The sequence below is a fragment of the Littorina saxatilis genome, linkage group LG16 (assembly GCF_037325665.1).
Source record: "Littorina saxatilis isolate snail1 linkage group LG16, US_GU_Lsax_2.0, whole genome shotgun sequence".
Classification (NCBI taxonomy): domain Eukaryota; kingdom Metazoa; phylum Mollusca; class Gastropoda; order Littorinimorpha; family Littorinidae; genus Littorina; species Littorina saxatilis.
In genome coordinates, this window is record NC_090260.1 from 31348656 (window position 1) to 31360953 (window position 12298).

The following is a 12298-nucleotide window of genomic DNA, read 5'->3' on the forward strand; positions in this document are numbered from 1 at the left end:
AACAGATGCTATAAAACATAAAAATAAACACCTTTTCAATGACTTGAAGTGTTTCAGATTGTTGCAGCGAGTTCCAAATTGATGCTCCAAAAAAAGCAAGACATGGTCTTGTAAAGACCTAATCTGGGAATTGGTGGGATCAAATTGACAGATCCATATCTGTCGGTAGCTCTCTTATCTAATGATCAAATATTATGAGAGAGAGAGAGAGAGAGAGAGAGAGAGAGAGAGAGAGAGAGAGAGAGAGAGAAAGAGAGAGACAGAGACAGAGACAGAGACAGAGACAGAAAGACAGAGACAGAGAGCTCGGGCATGCACACATATTACAATCAAAAACTAAATTTATTCGTGTGTGTGTGTTCATATGATTGTGCGATTTTTTCTTCTCTGATAAAGGCCCCATGGAGGATGATTGCTGACCAACCTACTTCCGATTGGCCTGAGAAGGGAGAGGTCAAGGTCGATGACATTGACATCCGTTACCGTGAAGGTCTTGACCTCGTATTAAATGGAGTGTCCTTTTCCATAAACGCGGGAGAAAAGGTAAATAACATTGTTTTTACAAAATCTAAAAACCAGAAAGGTATGTTTTTTTTAAAGAGCTTAATTGGAACGTTGGCAGTCTCTTTGACTTTGGATTGTTTTTACAAGGCACAGTCAGTATACCTTCCTGTGTGAACGATTCGATTCATCATCTCAGATCTGGCCAGGCTTTTACATTGTATAAGACTAGTTCCCCCGAAATCGGCGTATGGCTGCCTGAATGACGGGGTGAAAACGGTCATACACGTAAAAATCCACTCGTGCTAAAAACATGAGTGAACGTGGGAGTCTAAGCCCATGAACGAAGAAGAAGTATAAGACTAGTGTTCCACTTGGACACATACAAACAATCAACTGCATGTGTGCTTTCCGGGAGGTGTGGTCAACCTTGCACCACTCTCTCTCTCTCTCTCTCTCTCTCTCTCTCTCTCTCTCTCTCTCTCTCTCACTTTCTCTCTCTCTCTTTCTCTCTCTCTCTCCCCCTCTCTCTCTTTCTCTCTCTCACTTTCTCTCTCTCTCTCTCTCTCTCTCTCTCTCTCTCTCTCTCTCTCTCTCTCTCTCTCTCTCTCTCTCTCTCTCTCTCATGCAGGAAAAGTATACCTTGTTGGCAAGAAGACCAGAGTGTCCAACAACCTGCTGAAAGAAACAACGCTTTTCGAAGGGTGGTTCGTGACAACACAGATGACAGACAATTACTGCTATGTGAAACTGACGATTTCGTGTTGGTCACCGACTGCAGCACCGACAAAAGTCCAGCCACGTACTGGATGATCAAGCAAGCAGCTCGCCACATGATACGAGAAGAGAAGGAGTACCTCGACAAGCTTCGCCATGGGTCACCCGTCGACAGGAGACAATTCGCCGATCAACTCCAAACTGCGCTACACGAAGTGTCTGCACTCCGGGATGTGACTAAATTCTTCCTCGGTTGACAGCAAAGCTATTCGGTTCGGATATTGTATCGATGTTGTGGGTGTGACTCGGGACTTTTGTTCTCATCATGACATTTTGGAGAACGGTGTAAATTGCATTACACAGAACAAACGGACAATACGAACACTGACGTGGAAACTATCGTGTCGGGAAAGGGATGGAAACTGTAAATCATCCCTATGATCGGTGCATCGTAAATCGTTTCATGTTTTCGAAACTGAATTGAATGTAATAACAGTACGGGGGAATATCAAGCTGGTTTTAAGAAGAATTATTCCACTATTGATCATATGTTTACACTTTTGGCCTTTGTACAGAAACAATTTTCTTTGAATCGTAAGCTGTATGTTGCCTTTATAGATTTTGAGAAGGCGTTTAATTCCATCAATAGAGCTTTGCTCTGGCCAATTCTGTTAACAAATGGTATAAAAGGGAAACTCTTTAGGTGTGTGAAGAGTATGTATGTTAATGTAAAAATGAAAGTGAGATGTGGAGCAAAGTTTACGGATTATATTAATTGTACATTTGGTGTTAAACAGGGCGATGTATGTAGCCCAGTTTTATTTTCTCTCTTTATTAATGAGTTAGCACTTGAGATAATTGAGAATGGAAGACATGGTGCCACATTTACTGATGATTATTTGGAATTGTTTATTCTTTTGCTTGCTGATGATTTATTGTTGTTATCAGAGACTGTTGTGGGTCTACAGACTCAGTTAAATGATTTACGCAGGGCAGTGTATTCTCTTCATTTAAAGGTAAACATGAGTAAAAGTAACATTATTGTGTTTAGGAAGGGTGGATATTTGAGTGCAAGGGAAAGATGGACATATGAGGGTGATATATTACCAGTTGTAAACGTGTATAAGTATTTAGGAATATTGTTTTCAACTCGACTTAGTTTTACTGCTGCCTGTTGCGATCTCTCAAGCCGGGCCAAAAATGCTCTGATGTGTATTATACAAAGATTATCTGTGCTTAATAATAATAGTTTGAATGTTTTTTTGAAGTTGTTTGATTCCCAAGTACAACCAATAGTACAGTATGGTGCTGAGATATGGGGACTGGATAAGGCTGCTCTGCAGTGTGAAAAGGTCTATTTATTTACATTGAAGAAGTTCTTAGGAGTTCGAATGCGAACACCTAAGGATCTTGTATATGGCGAGACAAACAGATATCCGATATATTTGAATTCTATTTTAAGATGCATTAGCTACTGGTTGAAATTGTTAAAGATGGAGGCGCACAGACTTCTTTGTAAATCCTATGAAATGTTGTATAAAATGGATGAAAGTGGTACAACGAACTGGGCCTCAGGTGTCCGTTGTAAATTGTATGAGTACGGTTTTAGTTTTGCGTGGTTGAATCAGGGCGTTGTACATGAAAAAGATTTTTTGCGGGTTTTTAGGGAAAGGTTGGTCGATTGCAGATGGCAAGAGTGGGATTATCATATACAAAATAGTGATAAATTTGCTGTTTATCGGACATTTTGTACTGTACAAGACATTAAACCCTATCTTTTGTCGAATATGGATAGGCATCTAAAGTTTATTATGACCAGGTTTCGATTCGGCATTTCAGAAATTGCAGTGCATGCTTACCGATATAGAAAACATAATGCCGATGATTTGATGTATCCTCTTTGTAAACAAAACCAAGAAGATGAAGTCTATTTTGTTTTGTGTTGTCCATACTTGAACAAATTAAGAGAAAAATTGATCCCATTTAAATATTATAAGAACCCAAGCATTTTCCGACTCAGCTTGCTTTTAGCATCACCTCAAGAAACTGTTGTCAGAAATGTATCCTTGTATTTGTATAAAACCTTTAAATTAAGAAATGTTGTAACCTCCTAGTTAGATGCCGTGTCCAAACTATACGGCAGTCGACAGGAGTTGGAGAAAACGACAACATTTATCACCAGTGCTGGACTGATTGTGTAACCTCTGCGAACGCCAAGAAGAAGAAGAAGAAGAAGAAGATGCCGTGTAATGTATGTGTTGTGCGATTATTATGTTGTACCTTTTTTGTGTGCACCTGTTTAGTTTAATTTATATGCAATGTGAACCGTTTGTTTACACCCCTTCATAAGGGGCTATGGCCTATTGAATAAACTATCTGCGTCTGCGTCTCTCTCTCATTCTCTCTCTCTCTCTCACTCTCTCTCTCTCTCTCACTCTCTCAGTCTCTCTCACTCTCTCACTCTCTCTCTCACTCTCTTTCTCTCACTCTCTTTCTCTCACTCTCTTTCTCTCACTCTCTATCTCTCTCTCACTCTCTCTCTCTCTCTCTCTCTCTCTCTCTCTCTCTCTCTCTCTCTCTCTCTCTCTCTCTCCCCCCTCTTTTTTTTGTAATGGACTTATCTTAGATCTGGCCAGGATTTTACATGGATTAAGATTAGTTTTCCACTTCATCATCATCATCAATCCCCTGTCTCACTCTGTCTCTATGTTTCTCTCTCTCTCACTCTCTCTCTCTTTCTGTATTTTGTTTTTAATCATGGTGTCTTTAGGTGGGAATAGTTGGAAGGACAGGGGCGGGGAAGTCGACCTTGACCCTTGCACTCTTTCGACTGCTGGAGCTAAGCAGGGGCAAGATTCGAATCGATGACCTTGACATTGGTCGCATCGGCCTTCACGACCTGAGGTCAAAGCTGGCTGTTCTACCACAGGTGGGTATCAAGATTTATAAAGTTACCCCCCGCGGGTTAGGGGGAAGAATTTACCCGATGCTCCCCAGCATGTCGTAAGAGGCGACTAACGGATTCTGTTTCTCCTTTTACCCTTGTTAAGTGTTTCTTGTATAGAATATAGTCAATTTTTGTACAGATTTTAGTCAAGCAGTATGTAAGAAATGTTAAGTCCTTTGTACTGGAAACTTGCATTCTCCTAGTAAGGTCATATATTGTACTACGTTGCAATCCCCTGGAGCAATTTTTTGATTGGTGCTTTTGTGAACAAGAAATAATTGACAAGTGGCTCTATCCCATTCCCCCCCCCCCCCCTTTCCCCGTCGCGATATAACCTTGAACGGGTAAAAACGACGTTAAACACCAAATAAAGAAAGAAAGATTTACAAAGTTTAGCAGAGCTAGGTCACACTTGTCGTACACATGCAATGCAGAGGAACAATCTATGTTAACGATGAAAGTCGCTTGTTCATTTCAATGCTTGTTATTCTCTCAGGTGCCAGGAGAATGGTTCCGCACAACTCTCGCTTGCTCCATTACACATGTCGTATGCATTTAGAGCGCTTACTTCCCTTTGTTTTTCAGATATTTATACTATAACCAGATTGGTATGAATCAAGTTCATTTTGCGGTAGTACTTCACGAAGCTGGCTTCGCGGAGTTTTGGCGAAGTCAAATGTTGGCTACCAGCACGGTTGGCCTAGTGGTAAGGCGTCCGCCCCGTGATCGGGAGGTCGTGGGTTCGAACCCCGGCCGGGTCATACCTACGACTTTAAAATTGGCAATCTAGTGGCTGCTCCGCCTGGCGTCTGGCATTATGGGGTTAGTGCTAGGACTGGTTGGTCCGGTGTCAGAATAATGTGACTGGGTGAGACATGAAGCCTGTGTTGCGACTTCTGTCTTGTGTGTGGCGCACGTTATATGTCAAAGCAGCACCGCCCTGATATGGCCCTTCGTGGTCGGCTGGGCGTTAAGCAAACAAACAAACAAACAAACAAAATTTGGCTAAATATTAAGGAAGGCCATACCCTTTTGGCAGTGACGTTTTGCATGTAATTTCAAACAATTCGACTTTTTCTTCTCGCCTTCAGGATCCAGTGGTCTTTGCGGACAGTGTCCGCAGCAACCTTGACCCTGTGTGTGAGTTCAGTGACCGGGAGGTGTGGTCAGCCTTGCACCACGCGCACCTCCGCCCGTTCTTCTCCTCCATGGCTGTAGGCCTGGACTACCAGTGTGGAGAAGGGGGAGATAATCTCAGGTGAGAATACGGTGACACCCCCCACCCCACAACACTCACACAAACACGCACGCATGCTCGCACGCACGCACGCACGCACGCACGCACAGACGCACGCACGCAAACACACACACACACACACACACTCACACACACATATTCAAACGTAAGCACGTGCACACACTTTCACACACACAGACAACAACCACAACAACCACAACTACAACAACAACCACACACACACACCTTACTGTTCAGAGGCTTGAGAGTTGTTGACAAAACAAGACACTCACAACTGTATCGACCCAATGGTCTGTATTGGAGACAGACAGAGCTAGAGACATAATTATGAGGTAAATGCAACAAATAAAAGACTTCGATATGAGAAATGTATAGGTTTGACCGGCTGAACCGTCATCTCTAGCTGACTGGAAAAAAAAATGAAAAAAAGGGTTGAAGCAACCTGCATGTAACTGATGTAAAAACAAAAAAATAACAAAAAGTAAAAACAAGAGGCGACGCCTTCAAGGCTCACGTAAGAAATCGACAAACAGTAACACAAACTCAATCACTCCGTCACACACACACACACACACACACACACACACACACACACACACACACACACACACACACACACCGTGACACACAGTAAGCATAGGTGAACAGCTCAGATCATGGGTCATTTTAACACCTTCACATTTAAATGCTTATTTTATAGCCATCCATTGAATTGAGAAGAAAACAAAGCATACTAAACTGCTAAGCATGAATCAAACAATAAGAAAATAAAAAGAAACAACAGCATCGTTTTGTATGTGTGGGTAGTAAACACGTTTTATTTACAAAACACGGAGGAAAATGGCGACAAATTTGTTGCACAGCGACAGGTCACTTTCTTCAACCAAGGCCAGTACTTTCATACATGACAAAGGAAAGCAAATATGGCCTGAATAATAAAGTTATAGTGTTCCTTTGCGTGTCTGAGTGATAAACTGTTTTAACCAACTATCTTCTGAAACGTAATTGCACTCAGCAGATTTTGTCTTCAGCTCATAACTTTCGTGTCACACGGTCTTTGCGACAAACAGATAGATCGCATTCTCGCAGAAAATCATTGACAACACAGACCAGTCATTTTTAGCATTGCATTTGGGAAGGGCTACTATTATAGTGTGTTTTAAGAAAGAAAAACATTACAGTATCGGCAAAACACGACCAAATAAGTTTTCGTGTCACAGCGTTATGGGCGTGAGATTGTGTTCTCACACTGTAGCAAAATCATTGACAACACAGACAAGTCAGTTTTAGCATAGACATTGGGAAAGGCTACTATTATAGTGTGTTTTAGGAAAGAAAAACATTATAGTATCAGCAGAACACGACCAAATCATTTGCGTTTTGGGCGTTATGGGCGTTTTTTCACACTGCAGATCATATTTCAAAAACTACGGAGTGGATCTTTATGAAATTTGATATGGATATTTTTGACTGGATTTTCTCATAGAAGGTTTTCCCGTTTATTGATAGGACAGTTTGATGACGTCATATTTTACCGTTTGCCAAAAGGTCGAGGCAGCACTTTCACAGTTACAGTTTTTCATCAATTTGATCGAATTTCTTATCACACAATCTCAGATCTAGGCCGGATTATGGGATTGCATTTCAGTTTGGTCACTTAAAGTTTTGTTATTGAAATGTTTGTTCGAAATATGTCATTTTTTCAAATTTTTAAAAACTAATATTTGAAACAAAAAAATTATATTGGTGTATTCCCTATTGCGTCCTGTATCTAAAACTATATAGTTTTGTTGTTTTGTATTGATAATTATGCTTAAAAATGAAGAAAACCGATAAATAACCACTATCTTTATTTATGAAAAAAGACACTTAAAAACAACTTCTATCTATTCCTTACCATTTTCTGATTCCAAATATATATAGTTTCATGGTGTTTGACGTTGAAAATAGGCTAAAACTTAACAAACTCGGATCGTTGAATGGAAATTATACTTCCAAGCTCCGTGCAGCTGACAACATGATAAAAACACGTCATTTCAAGTGTGGAACACGCTCATGACGTCATACTGAAAGGTGATGAATTATGGCTTCACCTTGCGATGTTTCATTTCAAACATGGTAACATTTTTAAAGGGGTTTCTTTCTCAGATTTCTGTTTGCCCTATGTCTGTCTCTCTATGTCTCCGTCTGTCTGACTGATTCAATTAAATGTGTAATTACTTAGTTTCGCTAAAGTCAAACTAAGTAGGATATACCTAATTGATTCAGGCCTCTAAATTCTTATTGTAAAATTGTGAGTTTTATTCAAAAAAAATTTAATTGGTGTTTTAAACTCAATAATGGGGCATGCTGTGATGAGTGGAAGAATGTGTGCTTACGAGCAGAAAAAGCCCATCAAAGTCAAGAATCGTGTTTTTCTTTTTCTATTTTCACCTTGTAGCTTCATACAGACACTAAGCAACAGTGTAGTTCCACTTCCAGTGCAATATCTTGTACTTTAATTTTGACCATCTGTGTAACACTTTATTGACCCATGATCTGAGCTGTTCACATAGGTGAAACTGTGCAAGAAAGCGAGACCCTGGATCTGCCAATTAGTCTCGGCCCGCTCACAATAACAATGACCGAGACTTTCAGTAATTCCTTTGCGTGACGTCTAACCCTCTTACGTCATAATGTGACGTCTTTAAATAGTTTCTATCACACACGTCAAACACTTTTGACCGAGACGTAATCTTCTTATGCGAGCTTTATCCATAGACTCGGAAATGTTAAAGTTTCTATCACACACACACGCACGCACGCACGCACGCACGCACGCACGCACGCACAGACAGACAAAGTTTATCATCGCATAGGCTACACTTACGTGAGCCAAAAATCCAAAAAATCTAGCTGACTGGCAGTTGGAAGGACGAAAGAGAACTCGAGTACGGCTACGAAAGTTGGAAGGTTGTCGTTCGTTGCTACTCTCTTCGTGCCGACAGTGCTTGCGTGGAGAACGAACGATCCGGTAACACTCGACCAGATAAAACTTGCACATAATTATGAGCTCTCTTCTCTGGACTGCCGTACCCACACGATTTTTTTGGCCTTTTTTTAATTTATTTTTTTACCCTTTTACTCTTTTTTTCCCCAGCTCAGGCCAACGCCAGCTGCTATGTCTGGCCAGAACTCTACTACACAGAAGCTGCATTCTGGTGCTGGACGAAGCCACGGCAGCCGTTGACATGGCAACGGATGACCTCATCCAGCAGACATTGCGGTCACAGTTCGCTGACTGCACTGTGCTCACGATAGCTCACCGGTTACATACCGTCATGGACTATGACAAGTAATGATAATTTATAATAAAATTACAATAACATAATAAAATATGATCAAAACGATATCAAAAGCGAAACACAGTTTAGAATAATGGCGAAACGTAAAAAAAGCTGCCTCTTCTTGTGCATGTATCTAAAGGAACTGACAAAGAATTTCGAGGACGAAGTTTGTCTCGGTGCCTTCGTCATGTCAGCAGACGAAAAAAACTCTTAAAAGATCACCGCCAGGCTTTCTTTCTTTCTTTATTTGGTGTTTAACGTCGTTTTCAACCACGAAGGTTATATCGCGACGGGGAAAGGGGGGAGATGGGATAGAGCCACTTGTTAATTGTTTCTTGTTCACAAAAGCACTAATCAAAAATTTGCTCCAGGGGCTTGCAACGTAGTACAATATATTACCTTACTGGGAGAATGCAAGTTTCCAGTACAAAGGACTTAACATTTCTTACATACTGCTTGACTAAAATCTTTACAAAAATTGACTATATTCTATACAAGAAACACTGAACAAGGGTAAAAGGAGAAACAGAATCCGTTAGTCGCCTCTTACGACATGCTGGGGAGCATCGGGTAAATTCTTCCCCCGAACCCGCGGGGGGTGAAACAGAATCCGTTAGTCGCCTCTTACGACATGCTGGGGAGCATCGGGTAAATTCTTCCCCCTAACCTGCGGGGGGACCAGGGAGGGGTAAATCCTTCCCCCTAACCCGCGGGGGGACCAGGGAGGGGTAAATCCTTCCCCCTAACCCGCGGGGGGACCAGGGAGGGGTAAATCCTTCCCCCTAACCCGCGGGGGGACCAGGGAGGGGTAAATCCTTCCCCCTAACCCGCGGGGGGACCAGGGAGGGGTAAATCCTTCCCCCTAACCCGCGGGGGGACCAGGGAGGGGTAAATCCTTCCCCCTAACCCGCGGGGGGACCAGGGAGGGGTAAATCCTTCCCCCTAACCCGCGGGGGGACCAGGGAGGGGTAAATTCTTCCCCCTAACCCGCGGGGGGACCAGGGAGGGGTAAATCCTTCCCCCTAACCCGCGGGGGGACCAGGGAGGGGTAAATCCTTCCCCCTAACCCGCGGGGGGACCGCCAGGCTGTGCATGTATCGGTATCGTATGTAATTAATTAATGGTTTTTTTTCTTCTTCTGTAATCCTTTTCCACTGGCCCTCCCGACCACATGGCCTCCGGCCGGCTTCTTCCCATTACCCTTTTTAAGTTGATTTTTGATTTCGATGTGTGCGTGTGTGTGTGTGTGTGTGTGTACGTGTGTGTGTGTGCGCGCGCGCCGCCGGATTGATAGATAGATAGATAGATAGATAATTTATTGCCAAGTGTACAATACATGAATGAACATAAAAAATACACGAGGAAAGCAGCTTGCTGTGTGATAAAAACAAAAATAAATAGCATTCATACATCACTGGCGCATAGCATCATACATACATGGGTAAGACAATTTGGTATCACAGTAACTAATACATACACTATACAGACATGGTGAGAACTATGAAACTCTAAGAGCTATCGGAACCACAATAAAAGTACGCAGAATAAGATAGGATCCCCCCCCCCCCCCCCCCACTATCAACTACTGTAAGAACTGAACATGTTCCATACTGATAAAATGTACCTCTAAAACAGCACATAAAAATAAACTCTTCCAACACATCACAGTGGTTAAAGAACGACTAAAACTACTAAAACATACTAGATGTGTATTCCGGTAATATAACGAGCTGCTAAAACATAGTCTGGCTTCATCGCGTCACAGTGGTGTCACCATACTAAAACCCACTCTATATATCACAGTATGTAATGTCAGCTACTAAAAGCATACTCCTAGAGCATCCTAAAACGTGTCACAATCTGTAGAGTTCATTTACCGGTTATTCACTGTGTTCCCTTTTAATGTTGTTCTTGTCCAGTATCCAAGTTTTTGGGAAGGGTCGAATGGTTGCCTTCGTTTGGTTGTGTGCAGATTCATTTGTACCCTTTCAGTAATTTTATGTTTATTTTTGTTCCTCCAGAATCCTAGTCCTTGAAAAGGGTCGGGTGGTTGCCTTCGATACGCCTCAGCGACTGCTTCAACATTCAGACAACGTCTTCTATCACATGGCCGCGACTGCTGGACTTCTCCACCATCACCATCACCATCATCAGCAGCAGCAGCAACAACAATACGAATTGACGCACTGAAAATAAAGTCTAATCTGTGAGAGTGAATTCGAGGGAAGGGGAGCAACTCCTTTCTCTCAATGTGGGCAGTTACCTCCCATTGATCATACGATCGGTTTCTCCTACCACTAGTACTGCCAGTGTGCGCCTGTGGCAGTGTCAGTGAGTACTGCCATCACAACTAAGGGCAGTAATTCTATTGTTTTGCTCGCGCCATTTGATGGACAATTCTCAAAAGGAGGAAATAAATGTGTCAAATATCCTCAATGAGCCAAATATGTGTACATTTACTCGTTTTTTCCAGCCCTTAATTAAAAGATCAGGTAATGATTTGCGCATTAGGGGTGTTGATATTTTGTAAAAAAAAAATTAAAAACCTTATGCACAGGGTGTCAGCTTTATTCTGTTTAAGGTGTTGAAAGATTTTCAATTTCTGCTCGGAACTTGGGGGATCAACTTTGTAAGGAATACAATGAGCACACAGATACTACGCATGAACACACACACACACACACACTGACACACACACACACTGACACACACACACACACACACACTGACACACACACACACACATCTTGGCTAATTCTGTTTACGTAAGTAGTCACTGGAGTGTTCTGTTTTTATTTTTGTTTGTTCGCTAAAACCAAAGATTGTGCTGCATTTTATTCACTGCTCAGATGAGAATATGTTTTCCCTCGGGCATTTTGCCCTACTGATTTTTTTTACCCCGTCGCCCCAAAAGTGTTATCCATTCGCCTCAATCGTTTTACCCTTTCGCCCCAGCCTCATGCTTGCCCCAAAGTGTGACCGAAGACAGTTCGCTGCTGGCTAGCTAAAGCGACAGAGAACTGGAACTGTAACTCGAAAACTTTATTACGGAAGGATAATAGCATTAGGTCCATTTGGTCCTTTGTTACAAGTCACTACTACAAGGCACACATGAAACGACGAAAAGGGACTGAAGAATAACACACACACACATCCACACACACACACACACACACACACACACGTACACACACCACTTGAATTCAAACAAACAAACTAACAAACAAACACGTCATCAACAAGCAATCTAAAGTATAAGAGAACGTTCAACAACAACAAAATAGGGCAATGATGAAACTAACCATCAGAATCATAGAATAAGACAGAACATGAATGAATACAGTGGCACACCATTTCAGAAAAAAATGACACTTATTTGTAAAATAATGTCAGTGAAACACAATTATGTATAAAAATGGTGTTTGTTAATCGGAGCAAACATACGCATACAGTTTGAACATAGGCTTACGTACGGGACTATAGTTCAAACCTGAACACTGCAGCAAACAATCTGTACAAAGAACATGCATAATCCAAAGAACAAAAAAC

At 41.9% G+C, this 12298-nt stretch overlaps 1 protein-coding gene across 1 annotated transcript in view; it reads left to right on the plus strand.

Annotated features, from left to right (window-relative positions):
• The window catches only part of LOC138950816 (multidrug resistance-associated protein 1-like), a 42203-nt gene extending 30897 nt beyond the window's left edge, over nt 1-11306 (plus strand). The window contains exons 19-22 of the mRNA XM_070322532.1: nt 3989-4147; nt 5257-5423; nt 8563-8757; nt 10771-11306. Of these exons, the coding sequence (XP_070178633.1) occupies nt 3989-4147; nt 5257-5423; nt 8563-8757; nt 10771-10939 (690 nt within the window). The 3' untranslated portion in view covers nt 10940-11306. The remainder of the gene's footprint in view (nt 1-3988; nt 4148-5256; nt 5424-8562; nt 8758-10770) is intronic.
• Nucleotides 11307-12298: the final 992 nt, after the last annotated feature.